Source organism: Apium graveolens, chromosome 3, assembly GCF_009905375.1.
Source record: "Apium graveolens cultivar Ventura chromosome 3, ASM990537v1, whole genome shotgun sequence".
Classification (NCBI taxonomy): Eukaryota; Viridiplantae; Streptophyta; class Magnoliopsida; order Apiales; family Apiaceae; genus Apium; species Apium graveolens.
The window spans coordinates 290,589,662-290,611,327 of record NC_133649.1 but is presented as its reverse complement, the minus strand read 5'-3'; the positions used below and the strand labels follow the sequence as shown (position 1 = coordinate 290,611,327).

Below are 21,666 nucleotides of genomic sequence, written 5' to 3'. Positions count from 1 at the left end.
CAATTGCTTAACATATATACTAACGCAACTAGATCAATAATCATGACTCACTACTCATCAAGGAAATCACAAGGTTATAAATAGAATAAATGCTAAACTCAAAATGACTTATAACACTTCAATTTTATTATCGGAGTTATACATTGATCCATGCTTTTATTGCTAACACATAACAACACAAATATGCTTATTTGACTGTGCAATGAGTGAGGTCCATAAAAGACTTATACAATAGCGGGCGCGCTGTTCCTCTGGATAAAATTGTGACTTTAGCTTTTCTTGCTGATTTGAGTTGGTCTTTTCACGAGAAATCTTCTTGACATTATCCTAACACCATATTAGCATCAAAACTATGCTAAATCACTTGAATCCCTGGTAAATGCCTGAAATGCAAAACATTATAAAAACACGTTAAAAACACCAACAACTTGAGTACAAAACACCAATTTAAAGCTTTACGGAGCGTTATAAGATGACATAAATGCCACTCAACAGAAGACATACCAAAGACTGCGTTCAGAACTAGATATGGACATTACGACTTCTTAGTGATGTCATTTGGATTGACCAATGTAGCCGTTGCTTTCATGGATTTAATGAACAGGGTGTATAAGGAGTACTTAGATAAGTTTGTTATTACATTTATTGAGGACATCCTCATCTACTCAAAGACTAAAGAAGATCATGATGAACACCTGAGGATTGCCCTACAAAGGCTAAGAGAGAAATAGTTGTACGCTAAGTTTTCCAAGTGTGAATTTTGGTTGGATGAAGTCCAGTTTTTCGGTCATGTAGTGGGTGAGGATGGTATAAGGTGGATCCTGTAAAGATTGAGGCTGTATCCAAGTGGGACAACCAAAGACCCCGACGGAAGTTAGGAGTTTTCTTGGATTAGCAGGTTACTACCGGAGATTTGTTAAAGACTTTACCAAGATTTCGACTCCGTTAACAAAGCTAACCAGAAAGAATGAAAAATTTATGTTGACCGAGAAATGCGAAGAAAGTTTCCAAGAGTTAAAGAAAATATTAGTGACAGCTCCAGTGCTAGCATTGCTAGATGAAACTGGAAACTTCGTAATCTACATCGATGTTTCTTTGAAAGGCTTAGGCTGCGTGTTAATGTAACATGATAAAGTTATTGCCTACGCCTCCAGACAGTTAATGTAACGACTGGGAAATTACGCTTGTATAATATCATAATAAAGATAAATTATGTGTTTATTATGTCATTTATGTGTAAGTAGTCATAAAACCCTAACCGCTATATGCTACATGTGTTTTGTATCGTCAGTGTATTTTTCGGGTATTTATTGGGTATTTTATTTCATATTAAAAGCTTCGTATCAAAAGTGATAGGACCTAAACTATGTTTTAACAGATGATATTTCAAATAAAATAATTGGCCTTATTTTTCTCAGAATGGCTTGTACCATCACGTTATTCTAAACATCTAGTAATTTTATAAATTTTCTCGTTTCGTGAAAAATAACTTTCTGGGCCCCTTCGGGTGTTAAAAGCCCTACACAAATCACATTTTTATTTTTATAAAATTATGGGACTTTCAATTATACTATTTCTTTTCATTTTTGAATTATTCACAATTTTTGGGAATTTTTGGCATATATATTGTATATATTAAATATTTAATAATTAAAAATTAATACTCAAAAATTATAAAATTAGGGGCCAGTTATTTTAATAGATGTATAATTAGGGCCTTAAATTTTAATTAGGAGTATAAATAGCCTAATTTTTATTAATTAATTATAATTAAATTATTAAAAATTCAGAAAATCAGAAAATTCTTTGAAAAACGGGTCGGGTTTTAAATTCGGGTTGAATAATCCAGACGTGATTTTGATCTGATTTCTGCACCAAATCAAGTCGTTCAAGTACTCAAATCAAAGGTTTTGATCTGTTCTTTCTGTTTCTGATTTCAATTTCATGTTTTGATTCGTTATTTTTCAATTTCGATTTCTAGGGTTTATGCTCGATTTTGGTCTTTTTAATTCTAGGGTTATTAGGATGATTTGATGTGTAACGCCCCCAAATCCGGGGTCAGAGGATTTGGTCGTCACTATGAAATCTCAATCTAAATCAACCTGTTTAATCAATAAATAAATGTCAGCGGAAGATATTTAGCATCTATGACCTTAAACTAATCCAAGATCTTTTAAGGTTACAGTTCTACAAACAAGAAATCCAAATTCCACAGATAAATTTTTCAGTTTCTTTTAAAACTCTTTTCAATAATTCTCAATCTCAAAACTTAACCCGCTAATATAACTTCGAAAATAAGTATACTAGGCCCAACTATAAAATACACAACTATAATATAATATAATATAAATAACTTTACACAATAGAACTTACACTAGTTCTCAAACCCTGGACCAACCACCTTCCAAGAGCTTCTTCTTTGCTTCCTCGAATTACACGGCTAAACAGCGCAAGTTAATCCTAACTGGAGGTTAAATTTAAAAACAGGCAAGTATGAGCGGAAGAAATGCTCAGCAAGATCATTGTAATATATATATATGGTCATTTTGATATAAAACTGACGTCTGCAATAGCGCAGAACATTTTAAAAATCATAATTGCTGAAACACAAAATTTATTAAAATCGGATAATTTTTTCTCACTGTATTCAAAACTCTTTTTGATATTTTCGAGCGAAATGCTTCAGCAATACTTTGAATCTTGATGAGGATAAAACTCGTAAAACAGTGTTTACGGAAATATCGTAAAAAAATAATAACAAGAAGCAATGATTATGGATTGAATTATAAACTTTATTCAAAATCGAACTCTTAAAATTAATACTCATTTTGTTGTCATATCAAATTAGATATCACTACGAACTTTGATGCTCACAACATCCCATACTCAAGTTCAACACCAATCATTTGTACTAATACCACCTTTGATATTTAACAACAAACTAAGTATCCATAAAATCAGAAACTAAATCAAAACTGCATTTCATCTTTTATACGAAAATAGAAATAGTTAATAAATCATTTCTTTATAAGATTATCAAAAGCAATATAATAATTTAGATTGGAATCCTCGAACGACGGTGTGTTGTCGCCGGTGATCAGCCGCGGAGCAACACCGGTATGCCGAAGCATATCCAACTAAACAAATGGGGAACCCAAGGCACATATCGGCCTAATGGTATTATATCCTGTATAATACCTAAATCTCTGCTGGACCGCCGCCACGGCCTCTTACGCAACCATCCAATCTTAAAACAATTTATTGCAAGGGGTCATAATACTCGACACCCTTATAAACTTTTATTCCCCCATTTACTTGGGCAGGAATGCTCGGAAAACCAACTCATTTTTCTCAAAACCCAAAACATTTATAAATCCATTCATTTGATAAGTAAAATCACTTAGCTATTCTGAATATAGAATAACAGAAGAGTACTTTCATAAACGAAATCATTTAATTCAGCGATATGTAAAACATTTATCTATTCCGAATTAAGAATAGGAAAAACAATACTTGCATAAGAAAATTTAAAATAAATATCATTTGAATAATAAGTGATGATAGGGATACTTACATTTGGGTTTTTAGCAGTTAGTCACACTCGTATAAACGCATTTATCTCAGTCTGGCATCTCAAGGCATCACCGTCTTTTACTACGCTAAATCTCTGATCTGCTGCTCATGCAGTGCTACAACCCAATATTTCACACTACTCAACTTTAGTCCTCATCCATTCCATCTGGCCCTGATTAACTCGAATGATCCATATCTATAATTAAAAGATATTGCTTTAATCGTCTAAACGATAATAACTCGAGAACTGCGCGTCAAAACCCTAATGTCTACCCATACGATAGCCCGTACATAAAGAAGACATAAAAATGCAAGACCATTGACCCACATACACACGTATTTCCTAAAAAATGTAAGCACATAATCCACATATCACATAATTCATATTACATATGACTCGGTTCGTCAAAAGGTTCGACTAGGTACGTTTGAAACTGAAATTGGGTGGAAAATATGATTTATCAATTAAAATCAGCTCAGAACGATTCGTAAAACAAGCGACCTTTCAAAACAAAAGAGTTTAGGTCTCGAAAGTATGTTTAATGAAAGCGGAATATTTTTCTGAATTTATATGTGTTCGTTTCGTATTAAAGGGACGAACGGTTTATTTTCTACGAATAAAATACAAATAATTAGGAATAAATCAATTAATAATAATACTAATTGATTTTTAAATACCAAAATATAATTTTTAAAAGCTTAAAAACAATTTTTTAGGAATTATTTGAATTAATTATAAATAATTATATTTTATTTAACTATTTATAAATAGAATTAATTGATTAAATGAATTAATTAATTAATTAAATCCATAAATAATCAATTAAAATAAATTATAAATAATTAAAACAAATATATATTTTTGAAAATAATAAAAGAAATAATTTTTGGAATTTAAAACAATTAAGAAAATAATTTTTAGAATTTAAAATAATAAGTAAATCATTTTTGGAAATTAATTAAATGATTTTTTTTTTGGAAAAACAAAATGAATTTTGAAATATTTTTAAATCAGAAAAGGCAGAAACATAATTGGGAATGGGGGTTAGGATTTATAAGGATCAAATCCGGGTTTTATATTTAGGAAAACGGGTTGAAGTTGGGTCGTTCAAGAACGTTTCGGGTCGGGGAAGAACAACCGGAAAATCTGTAGTTTTCGGTGACTGCAGAAAATTTTCGGCAGCTCCTCCGGCTACCTCTAACGCTCCCAAATTGAACTCCCTTCTCTCGCTTTTCAGTCCAAAATCCTTCACTAACAGCCCAGAAACACAGAAATAATAACAGTAGTATCAATCGAGTCTGGGATCGATTACTCCGGCCAAAAAGCCATTAAAGCCGGCGGGTTTTCTCGAGTTTTCCGGAAAAACTCAAATTCATTCAAATCAGAACCAAACATCAAGTTTCTGTCACCAAAATGAAGCTCATAGCAATTATAAACTATCCAAATCATTAAGAATCACTTAGAACATCATAATAATCTCAAAATCAATTTGAAAAAATCCTAAAAACTTAGAACTCGAGCTAAGAAATCACGTAATCAAACAATACATATATATACATAATTCGACTCTAAACAACACCAGGAAGCTTTATCAATGAAAAAAACAACCAAAAATCATTCAAGTATCAAAACGAAATTCAAGTTCAAGAACATCAAAATCATTTTTTCAAGATATTTCACCTCAGATGCAAAAACTGGTACTCCCTCTGTTTTTTTATTTGTCGCTTTGACTTTTGCACTTATTTCAATGTAGTTTGACCGGTTAGTTAGAAATATGATTTTAAAAATTTTCTTTTTGTGAATTAAAATATAAGTTGTCTACTTTTATTTACAATTTTTTTTTATAAATGATAATTTTAACTAGCCGGTCAAAGAACATTGAAATGTGTGCAAAAGTCAAAGCGACAAATAAAAAAAAAACAGAGGGAGTATTAAATTAACGGTCTCGTTGAGAGGATTATTTTGGTTACCAGAACATCAGATTTGGCTTCCTGAATCGCCCAAAATCATTGGATTTGTGTTCTTGAAGAAAATTTACCCCCAATTTTATTCTTGGTTTTTGTTTTTATTGAAAATAATAATGAAATAAAAGAATTAATGGGCTATTTATATTTTCTGAAAAATATATACCCCAAAAATCAATTTGGGTGTTTTTATTCCCATAATTAAAATAATTAAGCCCCAAAATGATAATTACGAGGAATAATTTTAAAAACAGTAAAAATATAAAATTCGTATTAAAATTCCCCAAAATTGTGAATAATTCGAAAATGCAGAAATACTGGGTATCTGAAATACGACTGATTTTATAAAAATAAAAACACGAATTTTGTGGACTTTAACGTTCCGGTGGGTCCCGGTCCGTTTATTTTTGAAAAACAGAAATGATCCTTTAATAAACAGAAAATCCCCAAAACACATAAAATACATTCAACACACATACAACGAGGTAAATCGAATAGCACAATTAAACACACGTCCAAATTACAGATCGATTCTTATAAATACATCTTAAACACGTAACAAGTATCCTATTGGATCATATCGGATCGAAAATAGGTTACTTAGCCGCTAAGTAACTGTAAAAATGATACAATTTAATATCAGTTTTGGATAATTATCAAAACTGGGTTTCTTATAAAATATTTTATATGAAAATAATATAAAATATCCCGTCTATCGAGAATACGGATTTTGTTGATCTATTAAAACATTTATCATATCAAAAATTTTACGTCGGGACGCGTACGGGTCAAACCGTAATCCGGATTGAAAAAGTTAAAACACGGAAAATGTTCAGAATATCCAGATTAGGTTAGGAAGGAGTTTTCGGAAGAGTTTCGGGTTGTGAAAACAGTTGAAGTTGGACGATTCCCGACTTTATAAATTATTTTTGTAATTATACATAAAATAATTATTAAATCCATAAATCATTATAAAATCATATAACAGACCAAAAATTACCAGAAAAATATCACAATTATCTATATTTTATTCTGGACATATAAAAATTAAAATACTCAAAGAATATCACATATAAACATCCAAACCATCATTCCAATTACCAGATAATACACCAAAAATTCACATAAAAATCACATAAACAACCTCAAATAATAATAATACTAATATTTGAAAATATGAGATATTACATGATGATTGATATAACTTCTCTATGATGTTTACAATCGATTTATTGTGGTTAATTGAACAAACGATTCCTGTATGATCGAATTAGATTATTAAGGTTTATACCCAATTTTTGATTTGAACGTTTTTTATTATGAAGAAGCTGAGGTATTTAGGGTGTTAGGGCTTTGATTACACACTGAATACACTTTAATTTAAGCTATTAATCTTGAAGTTTTATGTACAAATCCGTGAATTCGATGTTTGGTCGGAGTTGGGTTTGATTTCGCCAGAGATGGAGATTACGGGATCATTCAAAGATGTTATGGCCGTCGCTGGATTGTTGTGTTAATTTGAAATGAAATCCCAGTTAAAAACACACCAAATAGTGTTGTTTTTGGCACGAATTAGACTTGCCGGAATCCTGGCCGGTCTCCGGATTCTGGGCAATTTCCGGCCAGTTCATCCCCAACCAGGGATGTTCTTGGTGACCCGGTTGCAACCCATTTTGCAACCCGGTTTTGATCCATTCTGACAGAAACTCAATTTCTGACATGTGTTTCTGGATTTTTACCTTTTATTTTTATTTTTTTAATTTATAAAAATCAGTTTTATTTATTTTATAAATTGATTAATTATTTATTTAATTAATTGATTTATATTATAAATAATTGTGAAATATTTTCTAAAATTTGAAATTGATTATTTATTTAATTATTTATTTATTATTTATTAATTATTTAAAAAAGATTAATTATTTTGATAAATAATCAAATTATTTTCGGTAATTCATAATAAATTCATTTTAATTCCAAAAATTATGAAAAAATTATTTTTAATTCTGATTTTTTTTATATAAATATTTAAAAATATTTTTGAGGTTCAATAATTTTGAATAATTAATTATATTGAATAATAAATTGATTATTCTTATTTTTTGAATAATAATTGAACAATTTATCCGATTTAAACGAAGCAAAAGCCCTTCAACTCGGAAAAATGATATGTTTTCGTTAAAAATAGGTTTAAATACTAATTTCTTTTCGAAGCAAGTTGAATTTCGATATTTATTTCTTATATGCCCTATTTCTTATAGAGACGAGTCCAATAATTCTAAAAATTAGGCAACGAGCCAGATTTTATCCAATAATGCGAATAGCGGGTCGATTTCGATTTTAAAAATTACTTTAAACCTAGAATGACTATGTGACTTATATGCTATGTGAATTATAGGGTTAATTGAGTCCTATTTATTAATAAATATTATATGAGTCAATTATAAGCGTACGGGTAGACGATATGGGTTATGTGAAGTCGGTTTGAGACGCAATTGAGATACAAGTTGGCTAAATAAGTATCTTTCTTTGATAGAGACGAAGCCAACAAGGCGAACCGAGCCAGTGTTAGAAAACGATGATATATTTGTGATAGATCACGTGAAAGGCAAGTTTTTTCCCTATTCTAAATTCAGAATAGTGAATTACTTTCAGATTCTTTTCACAATTACACACTGATAACTCCTGTTCACATACACTAATACACAATTATTGATCTTTTTCTCATGTTTCACTTCAATTCCTGATTTCTCCTAATTCATTGAATCCTCTATTCATATTCCAATTATTTATATACATACATACATACATACATACATATATCCTGATATATTCCGATGTTGGGATATATCAAAGCATACCGATCGTTCCGGTTGCTCATCTTTGGACTGGATGGTGACGACTAGGATCAGGTATACACTTGATCCTACGGACCGGGAATTAACCGGATCCTTGTCTTGGGCCGTAGAGGTTGGGTACCCGAATGGATTTATACATTGAGGTATAGATCTGAATTGTATCCTGGAAGATCAGCAGGATATTGGTGCGAACTTGTGTCCAGACTAGTTCATTATTACTCGCCGATAGTGGCCTTCATTCTCTCTTGCAGAAATGCGGAGTTACCGAGATAATCACATTACCGGTTCATTTAGTTTTCTTATAAAACTGTTTATATATTATAGACTTGTTGAGAAAATTTTGGCTCACCCCTTTATTGTTATTTACCTTATCGTTTTCAGTTAAAAAGGAAAATGAAACCTATCTGGACTCGCGTGATAAAGAAGCGTGTCAAGAAGCAGGATCATCTAATATAAAAAGTGCTGATCCCAATTCAGGAAGAGAGCTTTGATTTACTTGAGAAGGTGTAGTGTAGATAGGTGTGGTGTGTTTGGATAAAATGAATTTAGTTTAAAACTTGTTTAGTCAATGATTTGTAATAAAGAGAGTTCTTGAGATTTGAAATTTTGTTTGTAATAAATGTTGTGTGTTATTCTTATTTTCATACCTCAATCTGAAAAGATCCTAGATAGAAATAAATGGGTTAGATATATGTTTGTATAATTATTATATAGGTTTGTATTGATTGGGTGATTAGCAATTAACCCCCAAATATAGACCCCGGATTTGGAGGGCGTTACAGTTAAAACCCCATGAGCAGAAATATCCAGTGCATGATTTGGAATTAGCAGCAATAGTGTTCTCGTTGAAGCTATGGAGACATTATTTGTATGGAGAAAAGTATGAGATCTATACGGATCATAAGAGCTTAAATTATATATTCACCCAGAAGGATCTAAACATGAGACAACGGAGATGGCTGGAACTGATTAAGGATTACGATTGTTCCATTAAATACCACCCAGGCAAAGAAAATATAGTGGAAGATGCCCTGAGCAGGAAGGAAAGATTGAATATGATCAAGGTTGATGAGGAATTAGCAAATGAATTGGAAAGGTTGAAAATTGAAGTTCAAGTGCCAAAAGGTAATAAGGAGCAATTGTGTGTGATAACCTTTCAGCCAGAATTGATGGACAAGATTAAGAAGTATCGGGAAGAAATAATGGATCAAGGACTAGATAGTTTGACTGGAGAAGAACTTTGTACCCAAGAAGACAGCAAAGGTATGTTTAGGTTTTCCTCGAGAATATGGATCCCTAATGTGACTGAACTAAAGAATTAGATTTTGCGAGAAGCCCATAATTCCAGGTTTTCTATCCATCCAGGAAGCAAAAAAATGTATCAGGATTTGAAGTAGAATTTTTAGTGGCCATGAATGAAAAATGAGATAGCGGATTGGGTTAGTAAATGTTACACCTTCCAATCAGTAAAAGCGGAACATCAAAGGCCAAGTGGATTGCTACAACCCTTAGAAATTCCACAATGGAAATGGGAAGAGATCATAATGGATTTTATAGTAGGACTACCAAAGACGAAATCGTACCATGATGCTATTTGGGTAATTGTTGATAGATTGATGAAGTCTGCATATTTCCTCCCGATCAACGAAAAGTATTATTTGGATTAGCTAGTCAAGCTTTATTTGGATGAAATTGTAACCAAGCATGGAGTCCTTGTTTCAATTGTGTCTGATCGAGATCCAAGGTTTAACTCGAGGTTTTGGACGAAATTCCAGGAATGTTTGAGGACTAAGTTAAATATGAGTACCGCTTACCATCCCCAGACAAATGGTCAAAGTGAGAGGAGAATTCAGATAATAGAAGATATGTTGAGAGTATGTACTTTGGACTTTAAAGGAAACTGCGATGATCACATGCCGTTAATTGAGTTTTCCTATAATAATAGTTATCATTCCAGCATAGGAATGCCACCCTATGAAGCTTTGTATGGACGTAGGTGTAGATCCCCACTTTATTGGGATGAAGTAGGAGAAAAGAAATTTTTAGGACCTGAGTTAGTTCAGTAAACCAAGGATGCAGTGGTATTGATTTAGAAAAGATTAGAAGCAACTCAGGATAGACATAAAAAGAATATGGACTTGCATCGAAAGGACATGGATATAGAAATAGGATCGTTGTCACCTTGGAAAGAACTGGTTAGATTTGGACGGATGGGCAAGCTGAGTCCTATGTATATCGGACCTTTTGAGTTATTGAGAAAAGTAGGTAAAGTTGCCTATGATTTGGCACTGCCGTCGCAACTGCAGCATATCCACAATGTGTTCCACGTATCTATGTTGAAGCGCTATATCCATGATTCGAACCAAGTTATTGAGTATGATCCAATCGAGCTTCATCCAGATTTGTCCTACGTGGAACGACCAATCCAGATCCTAGATTGTAAAGAGCGAGTCCTTAGAAATAAGTCAATTACTATAGTTAAAGTACTTTAGAAAAATCCTCGAGTGCAAGAGTCCACTTGGGAGTTAGAGTTATATATGCTTGACAAATATCCTCACTTGTTCAGATAGTTAAGATTCTGATGACATAATCTTTTTAAGGGGGGAAGGTTATAATGACCCGTATATTTGTAATTATTTATTGTAATTATTAAATAAATAAAATATGTTACGGTTCTGTCAACTGGGTGTTGTATTTGATATTAGTTGTATGTGCTCAATCGTATACAAAAATTATTTGTGTGATTAATATTGAGTTGTGTGGCTTTGCTTTTACGTTTAAAAGTGATTTATTAAAGATTTATTTTCTCATAAATATAGGAATTGTCTCTAAAATTATTTTTATGGTTTTGTAATTTTATTAATTATTTTTAAGCATTTATAAAATTTAGAAAACCATATTTCATTAATTATTTATTTCTGAATAATTTTCTGACTGTATTTTAGTGTAAATTTATTATATCCAAGAATGTTTTAAAAATCATGAAACTCATGTTTTATTAAGTTTTTAATATTTTTAAGATTTTAAAATTATATCGGAAAATTTTCGGATTAAACTCACCCACACGTTTGTTCGCTAAATCGTTAAATGTGGGTACATTGCGCGTTCCAAAAATGATTTTAAAATTTTGAAAATTTTATACTATTAGTTTTAAATTAATTGGAGAATTTTAAAGCTATCCTCGTGAATGTTCGGGTTATTCTACCCGTAAGTTTGTTAAGCAAAATACGAATTTGCAGAATAAAATCCGGTTATCGGATAAATAACGAAATCAAATCTGATATGGTTCTTATCCCTTTTCTCTCCTTATCTCTCCAGCATCAATCTCTCTACCGCCTCTCTCTCTCTCTCTCTCTCTCTCTCTCTCTCTCTCTCTCTCTCTCTCTCTCTCTCTCTCTCTCTCTCTCTCTCATCTCCCGACTCTCTCTCTCGAACTCACTCTCTCTAATCTCTCTGCACTCCCTTCTCTCTTCCAATCCCTTTCTCTCTTTTCTCTCTCCCTTCTCTTCCCTCTTTCCTCGGGTTTGTCTCTCGGTTTTCCGGCGAGTTTCCGACTTTGGTTTGGTTGCTTGTCTCGAATTAATTCAGTTTTGTTCCTGTTGATTTATATATATATACATACTAGTGTGTGTATATGTTTCAGCTTGTTGTTGTTTTGTTGCCGCCTCTCAGATTTCCGAGAGGTGTGGCGGCGTTTTGTAGCAGCACGTAGGCGCGTGTATCTGTGGCTGTGATTTTTGTTTGGTTTCCTTGGTTCGACTGTTCTGTGGAATTTTTTTATTAATTTAATTAATTTTATGCAATAATTAATTGATTATATATGCGATAAGCCTCGGCGAGCCGACGGTGGACTGTGATGATATAATCTGAGTCCTACCATTTATATAAATAAAAGATAATAATTAATAGTTGAAATTTGTATTGGTGATTGGGAATGTGAATCGTGAGTTATTGTTGTGGTTGCGTCGATTATGTTTCGACGGGAAGTCCGATAAATAAAGGAGGTGCTTCCCGATCGTGAGTTATTGTTGTGGTTGCGTCGATTATGTTTCGACGGGAAGTCCGATAAATAAAGGAGGTGCTTCCCGATTTCTAAAAAATTATTTTGGGAATACCGATCGGAAACGTCGATTGAAAATAGTTATATTATACGAACCTAATTATGTGTCGTGAAAAGGTGTTTTGTAAATATCTAATAACCCTAATTTCCAAAAATGACGGGTATATGTATTTTCTTTGAACAAATACCGAACCGAATTTCGAGGACATGAACCCTAATTTTTATGTGTATTATAATAATATGTATCATTACGAGTCGGGTTTGATATCGTATGGGTAGAGTATTAGTGAGGATATGTCAAGCATATACAATTGCCTAATTTCGGATGTTTCGGTTCTATAGGTCCCAATCGAAAGCCCGAACATCTAGGTCGGTTCAAAGCCATCCAGTAATAGTTGTTAAAGCGTATCAAGGCAAGTACCCCTGACCATATCTTTTATGGTTCAGTAATATATGAATAACTGTTGATTTAAATTTCGTAGTGGAACAGAATATTTTAAGTTACATATTCCCTGTATTTAAAAATGTTTGGTAAAATTATGTTTTGGGGAAATGTAACTTCTGAAAATACCTATCTCTAAAATCTGATTAATACGGAAAAGGTTTTAGAAAGTGTGTTGTGATAGAATTGTTTTAAAAAGAGATAGGTAAGAGTGGTTTGGAAAACTGGATAAAATGAAATAGATATTGGATAATGGTCGTAAGTGGCTAAGTCGGTTGCATGCCCTATCTAAACCGCTTAGTCCAGCGTAACTTATCAAAATCCTAGCTAGTCTATGCGGATCCGGTACAAATTGTGTGAAAGCCTGATCATCTTTCCTAGACGAATTATGTGATATCCCGACTAGCTACCCTAGATAAATTATGTGGAGGCTTGATCAGTCGTCCCTAGATAACATCCAATATATATGTAATTATGGTTTTATGGGTCCCGTGACGGAACAAATGGTTTTATGGTTCCCGTAACAGGACATATGGTTTGTGGTTCCTGTAAAGGAACAGATGATGTGAAAATGAAAATAGCATGCTAAAATTGGACTCTGGTATTTACACAGCACACAACTGATGTTATTATTTTACAGAGCATGCTAGTGACTGATATCCAGTTTATACATGCTTTAGTTGTTTTTGTAACAAGTTCTAATTTTTGTTCCTATAATTGTTTATCATAAAATGTTTACTTGTTATTCATATAGTGGTACTGCTGGGCGTTTAATCACTCACTCTTGTAAAATGTTTCGTATATTCATATATTGCAGATGTCTAGGAGACCCTTCTGTCATAGGCAGGGCCAGATTCCAGTTCCTCCTATATCGGGCTCCTCTGAGATAGTTGTGTAAGACCAGGCGTGGTCTATGAGTTTCTATAAAAGATGTTAGGGTGTGAGGTTGTTTAAATAAGTTGGTTTGTATTAATTGTGTAACCTAAATCATACTTGAACCTGGAAAAGATCTTGTTAAGGGGTTGTGTTTTTATTAAATAAGAATGAGTTGGTTGTATTATTTTTGTGGTTTGTTGTTGTTTGTGACGTTAACTCCTGACCACGGGGTTGAGGCCGTCACACTTCTTTTCCTATAGCTTCCCCAACCAAAGATGCAAAAACTTAACCCCCTACTCAAGAGGAAAGGCGTAATGGGGAAGAGAGGAATGATGAGGATATGTCCGCCAGGAATGACTAGAGCTTACCTTAGCCATGCGTTGCTATATTTTGTATTTAGTTAATCTATCTTTATTCGATGACCTTCTTTGTACCTTTGATGTATCAATTTACTCATCTTTTCCTTTTTTTTTTATATTTTCCTCGTACTTAGCTTTGCACAGTAAATGCTTGGCACACACTTTATTTGTTACACTTATGATAACAAAATTATAAGTAACTGTAAAAAGAATAAATTCGTAAACCAATAGCTTGAATAAAATGGGTTTGACCCTTACATAATAGAAATGGAATCCTTATAAACTGGAATAGAAATCCTAATGAACTAGGATATAAATCCTAATGAACTGAAATATAATTTCTAAGGAGCCAAAGCTCATGGTTTCGCTGAAGCTTATTGTTACTTAATAGTGTTAATAGCTTAGTACCCCCCCTTAATAAGGGATCTATATATAGTAAGTCTTCAAGTTTTGTGTGTGCCAAGTCCTTGGCACTTCTTCTCCTTCCATTTTCTTTAACTTATAGGATCCTCTTCCTTTAACACTTTTGGCTTTTTATGGCCCTTCCCAATTTGGGGCTAGATTTCCTCTCTGCCCTACCCCGGATGTTTCAACTTTCCTTAGGACCAAATCACCTTGTTGGAAACCCTTTCCTTTACCCTCATATTATAACAGAAAGAAGCTTTCTTCTGATATTCCATGATCTTGGCAAACGCTTCAACACCTCATCTATCAAATCTAGAGTCAGTCTTTTCCCTTCCTCATTTTCCTCAGCATTGTAGGATTGGATCCATGGAGATGAATGCAATATCTCAACAGGACAACTGCTTTGGCTTTGTATATGCCAATATGAAGGGAATTGCTCCTGTTGTGACCCTAGACGTGGTCCTGTATGCCCAAAGTATTGGGAGTATTTCATCTACCCAATTGTTCCTGGACTTTTCAATCCTCTTCTTCAACCCATCTAGGATAATCCAATATGCCACTTCTGCTTGCCCTTTGGCTTGAGGATGGGAAACCGAAGTGAACCGCAACTCGATTTCATTTTCCTCACAGTACTTCTTGAATGCCTCATTGTTGAATTGTGTTCCATTATTGGTCACCAAAATATGGGGAATTCTATATCTACACATGATGTATTCCCACAAGAATTGAGCAACCTGCTTGGTTGTGATCTTAGCTAATGGTTTGGCTTCAATCCACTTAGTGAATTAATCAGTTTCCACAATCTAAAACTTTCTTTGTGTAGTGGCCATCAGGAAAGGTCCAAGAATATCCATACCCCACATAGCAAAAAGGATGGGAAAATTTAGAGAAGTTAGCATCTCTAGGGTCTGTCTAACGACTGGTGCATGCTTTTGGCAATGATCACATTTCTTCACGTAATTTTTGGCATCATCCATCATCTCCGGCCAATAGAAGCCCAAACAAGTAATCTTGTGAGCAAGGGCCATTCCCCCTAAGTGTTGGCCACAAATTCCCTTATGTAGCTCTTACAGGGCTAGCCGGGTTTGATCAGGCCTGAGGCACCTTAGGTAGGGAATCACGAAGAATCTTTTATATAGAATCAAATCGATCACGGAATACCTCAAGCCTCACACAGACAACTTTCGTGCCTCTAATGCATCACTAGGGAGCCACCCGGTCTGAAAGTGAGCCTTAATGAGATCAATACAAGGCTCCCTAACTCCTATGGGGGAAATTAGTTTGACATCAATGCTTCGTGTTTTCAGAACATGAAAATATATGCTCCCAAAACTTTTTTCTACTTATGAAAAGGCAAATTTAAACAACGCATTGGCCTTAACATTTTCTTCTTTCAGAATATGCTCGATGTGGCATTCATTAAATTGAGTCATCACAGCTCTCACCAGTCATACATATTTCGCCATGGTTTCATCCCTTGCTTCAAACTCTCCCTTGATATGGGATACTACAAGTTTTGAGTCCCCACAAAATTTTAAGTTTTTAACCCTCAATGTCCCTGCTAGGCCTAGTCCAGCTATTAAAGCATCATACTCGGCCTCATTGTTTATGGTAGGAAAGTCTAATTTCATAATGTTTTCAATCAGGAATCCGTCGGGGCTTTGTAAAACTAGACCCGCTCCACTTGAATTCGTTTTTGATGCCCCATCAAAATAGAACCCGGAATTCCTTGTTTTTGATTTTCTTTTCTTCATTCTCCTCTTTTCCCCATCAAAATAGAGTACCCAAAATTCCTTGTCCTTGATCTGCTTTTCTTAATTCTCCTCTTTGCCCTCCATACCTTGAGGTGCATCTTCATGTGCCCCGACTTCTTGGTTGGTGATGGTACATTCAACCACGAAGTAAGCCAATGCCTGGGCTTCAATCGTCATTCGAGGTTTATACTTAATATCAAATTCTCCTAGCTCTATGGCCCAGTTGATCAGCTTCCCCCTGGCCTTAGGACTGTGAATGATGTTTCTCAAAGGCTGGTTTATTAGTACCTCAATCCTATGGGCTTGGAAGTAGGGATGCAACTTCCTTGAGGCCATAACTAAGGCTAAAGAGAACTTTCCTATAGTGGAATAGTTCAACTCAGCCCATGTAGTTTCTTGCTGTGTTAGGTCCTTAATACAACTGTAGAGGGGGGTGGTGAATATAATTTATACAGATAAATCAAAATAACAACTCAATAGATGAAACAATTTTTATATTAAATGATAAAACTGATTGCAATACTCTCTCTAAGGATGAATAGATATCCTTGAGAGCTGATAGGTTTCACAAAAGATATATCAATACGTGACACATAAAGTGTAAACCTAATATGTGCTTATATACTGCAGCTATAGAATCAAATAAGGAATCCTATTCTATTACAATAAGGAATCATAAAACATATCCTTAATTTGATTGCTACAAGAAGTAAATTCCTTCACCGAATTGAATTCTGCAAACTCTTTCCATCTTCAAAATCTCCTGATCTTTAGTTGTAATGACTAAATACTGATGTTAATTACTGATCAACAAATATTGATGATAAATGCTGATGACTTCATCTTCTTCTAAAGTCTAATATCAAATGCTGATAATAAACTCTGATAGTTTATAAACTGATATCATCAATTTCTTCTAACAATATCGCCCAACTTGTGCATTATGAAATATGGACAAGTTCTAAATTGATGATGTCAAAACTATCTAAATTTAGAAATTCAAACAAATAATCTATCTTACAGTCTTTGCTTCAATAACTTTAACCTCATTCTTGAACTTCAGTACAGTTAGTAGTTTCATCCAGGAAATTCCTGAGTAGTTCACCTTTAAGAACATTTACATACATTTCCATTCTCTGCTTGATATCCTTGAGCTATTCCATAGATTCATCATTCTGATAAACAACAGCTATAAGGTCATGTAAATTTGATACTCCAAGTGCCAAATCATTCAGTTCCAGAAATCCAATCTTCTTTCCATTAGGATTGAAAGTAAGAACATCTTTTCCTAGAAACTTAATCACCTTGGCTCCTCCATTAGGCATATCAACAGCATGTCCAGATTCATGAATGTATTTTGGAACATAATTGGACTTGTATTTTATTCCTCCCTCCTTCATGTGTACTAAGTTCTTCAAAAATTCAGACCATCTAGCAGTAGTTAGAGCTGGCAATTCGTTCGTTTCGTGTACTTTTGTGTCGTGTACTTTCGTGTTTCGTGTCATGAAGGCCTAACCCAAACCCGAACCGCTAAAGATTCGTTTCGTTTCGTGTTCGTGTACCTTCATTTCGTGTACGTTTTGTGTCGTGCTTCGCATAATTTAAAATTAATAATAAAAATAAAGATAAATAGAATATATATTTAAATAATAAGTTTTTACTAGTCGAGTCTTTAGTCATTAAGTCATAAAGACTCAAGTGTAGTCAAGTCTTATAAAATTTAAATTTAGATATATTTTGTATCTATTTTCTGTAAATATTAGATGTAAGATATTATTGTAAGATATATGTATTAATATTATTTTGATATATTTATTTAAATGTTTATTAATTTCGTGTACTTTCGTTTCGTGTCGTGTACCGAAGTGTAAATCCAAAATCGACACTAAATTCATCTGTGTACTTTCGTGTTCGTGTACCAAAAATATCAAACCAAACCTGTTATTTTCATGTCGTGTCATCATGTCATGTACGAAATTGTCGGCTCTAGCTGTAGTAGAGTTGGTTACCTTGAGTAAAGTAGTGATGAATTCCAACTCATGCCATAATTTATTATTCAAGTACTCTTGAGTGAGCCTTCACCTTCTTCCAGATTCCAGAAAATAGACAAGATTTTCACCAACTAGATCATTCACAATCTGAACTGATTTAATTTTTTGTAAATCTTCAAGCTTTGTATTGTCACCAAATCCTGTCAGATTTTCATGTTCCCTTAGAATTAGAGCATTAGCAACAAAAGGATCAGCTTTTGAGAAACCCAAGCCACTTTTTCCAATTCTTCTAGACTATGAATTTACACTATATATCTAGTTTATAGTCTCAGAAGAATCTCTAACCGGTGTAGGTGTCATGCTTCTCCATAATAGCTTTTTCTTTTCCTCTAAAGTTAATTCTGGTATATCAGAGTTTAAGTTCTCTGAATCAGGATTTGTCAAATCAGCTTGTATTTTTCTTGAACTGTCAACAACTTGAGTAGTATCAGAGGTTGTGACTGGTTGAGCTTCAGCGTTTGTTTCTTCTACAACTTGAGCATTGTTAGAGGTTGTTATCAACTTCAACTTCTCAGCCCAATCAGCTCCAGGAATCATCTTTCTTCTTTTGTGAAACTGATTGGCTTCTTCATATTGTATCTTCTGATCATCAGCATCATAATGAGCTATAACTACTGAATAGATTGGATCAATTAGTATTTGATATTTTGAGACCTTAGATGTTGATTTCTTCTTAGACTAAGCTTTAGACTTTGGTTTTGACTTCTCGCCAATCTTCTCCTTCCCCTTATAACTTCTGTCAGCATTTAAAATTTCTTGAGACCTCAAGGGCCTTTCAGCTTCTGTTTGACTGACTTCCTTGATCACTACACCCTTGGTAGGTCTACTTCCAGGAATATCTTCAAAAGGTACGATTGCATCAGTATATGCTGTTTTCAAAGATTTGGATTCTTCTTCCAAAAGCCTAAGCTTTTCCATATCAACTCCAGGATTTTCTCTTTTAAAAATTCTTCCACTCACTATAGAATCAAATGCTTGGATCTTTGGGTCCTTCTAGAATAGGGTTGTTTTCTTTCCTTTTACTTTCTGTGTCTGTAAATACTGACTTGCTTCAGCACCAGCTTCTATCTCCAGAATGCCTTGGTCTTCATTACCATTTGTGACTTTCAGAGTTTGAAATTTAGCCACAGTCAGTTCTTTACCTCATCCATAGACTGTAGTACCTCATCCAGTTAACTAGACATTTTATCTTGAGTAGCTTCCAATTTAATCTGGTTGGCTTCCATGTTGTCCTGTCTAGCAATGATAGGTGCTAATTGCTTCTGGATTTCCTTGGTTGTGGTAAGCTTGGTTTCAATAAAGGATTCCTTGAGTTTATCAATTTGAGTATTAGCACCTATCATTGCTAATGGATGTTGAGATTGGGTACCACTAATCGGGTTGTGGTGATATATAAGTTATCATTGATAGACTAATTAAGTAGATTATCTACCTATTGAATATTTATTCCTTCTTATCAATAAAGAGTAGTATTACTATACGAAGAAGGTTGTGGTATAGCAGTGGATTCTAGTAACTACGATGTCTAGAATGAAATCAGAGATTCGATTTTTGCTGTCGAGGGAGTTTCAACGGTGATTGTTTTTAAGCTCGAGCAAGAGCATGGGTCCATAGAATGATGGACGGAATAGGGAAAGATTCAGGAACATGAATTGCGATGTTATAATACTTGATGTTGAGACATATACATATATATGTTTTGTTCTCTTGTGATAAACCTCTATAGTTCAGAGGTAGAATCCAAGCCAGATGTTTTGTGGCACTATTTTTATAAATTATTTCTTTTCTCTTCTTTTCATTCTCGTGTAAACTGAGAACAACCCTTCCAGAAGGGGAGGTATTGCCGAATGACTATCTATCTGTGTGATAGAAGCCTAGTAGGATACCACACGTTGTTTAATTGCTTGTCAAGTACTAAAGGCTGGCCACCTTCTGTACTAACTATGCAATAGAACAAGTTTTCTTGATCGTGGTGATCTCTCAATAAATTCTGTTACTTCAATCTGGTTGATCGAGCTTCCAAAGATAGAAGCAGCTAGAAAAAGAGTACTGTAAGTACATTATATCAGAAATCGAAATGTGTTCCTGGTACTAAGGTTGACGCGGTTATTAAAAGGTTATAGAACACTAACAAGCAAAAGTGTAACCAGTATAATATTAGGTACGGAAGATAGTAACGATTATGAACTATAAAAGAGTGGGTATTGAGAAGCAAAAGCTATAACGCTAGAAGCTATGATGAGAGTCTGTGCAATAGACTTGAAAGAACTTGGAATGATCACTTAACACGGATTGAGTTTTCTTACGACAATAGATTGTATGTCATTATCGAGATGTCGCCTTATGAGATCCTTGAGGGAAGACAATGTCGATCTCCCTTATGTTAGGATGAAGTAGTAAAGCGCAAGATACTCGAACCAGCTGTAAGAACCCTGATTTTTGTAATATTTTAAAACTTCTGTGAATAGTAACTTGAGCTGATTAAATAATACGTATGGGGATCATCATAAAATGAATAGTGGAATTTTGAGAATCCGAGATCATATTCTTGTTTATCGAGGAAAATAAGTGAATGTAAAAGCCGACGGAATTCGAAGATTCACGATTATACTACGTGTTTTCGTATCCGTAAAGAATGGCGTAGAACCGGGAATACTATGTAAAATAAATAATATATCAAGGTGTTTCTATGATCAAGAGAAGGAATGGAATTGGTTATAGGATTATAAGCGATAAAAGAAATCGCTACGAAATAAGTCGTTATATGTGGAAACTATCGGAATGGAACGACGAGTGTGTTTGCGATAAATAAACGAATGAGAAATTAAATCCCATGCAAGTTGGCCATGCATAACCAAGTCCTAACTAGTAGTTAGAAATGTAACTAGATGATTAAAAGTTAATTAGAATAGTTAGTGGAATAGTGTTGAATAGTGATGGGAGACAAAAAAGTACACAAGCCATACTTCTCCCTTTTCTCACTTTACCACACAATCAAACCAACCCATACCTTTGCCAAATTATTGTCAAATCTGCTGCATACATCCCATATATTCATTATACACTTCCACACTTTAGCCACAAAAGAAAACAACCCCTTTTCCCTCACTTAAAGCTCTCCCATTTTTCATTACAGCAGTTCGGGTTTTCTGAGCAAGGGAGAAAGAAAAATTCATAACTCAAAATATACCCATTCAAATATCATGAAATTTTTACCATATCTTCTCTATATCATGGGTAAGCTTCGTACCAAATTTAGCCTCAAGTTATTGTTTTTCAATTTTATAAAAATGTTTGAATGAGGTGCTGAAAGGTAACTCCGA

The 21,666-nt window shown here is 33.9% G+C and overlaps 1 protein-coding gene across 1 annotated transcript; it reads right to left on the bottom strand.

Annotated features, from left to right (window-relative positions):
- Nucleotides 1–14,924: 14,924 nt before the first annotated feature.
- On the bottom strand, nt 14,925–15,566 carry LOC141715151 (uncharacterized). Its single transcript, XM_074518632.1, has 2 exons — nt 15,349–15,566; nt 14,925–15,237 (listed from the first exon to the last, which is right to left on the bottom strand). Exons 1-2 carry the CDS (start codon nt 15,564–15,566, stop codon nt 14,925–14,927), a joined length of 531 nt encoding a protein of 176 aa, XP_074374733.1.
- Between the last annotated feature and the right edge of the window lie 6,100 nt (nt 15,567–21,666).

What these genes read in the sequence shown, in the direction of transcription:
- LOC141715151 (XM_074518632.1), bottom strand. Translation starts at nt 15,566, where the DNA reads ATGGCCCTTGCTCACAAGATTACTTGTTTGGGCTTCTATTGGCCGGAG. An exon ending in ATGGCCACTACACAAAGAAA is followed by an intron (nt 15,238 to 15,348) that starts GTTTTAGATTGT and finishes CATCATGTGTAG; the next exon opens with ATATAGAATTCCCCATATTT.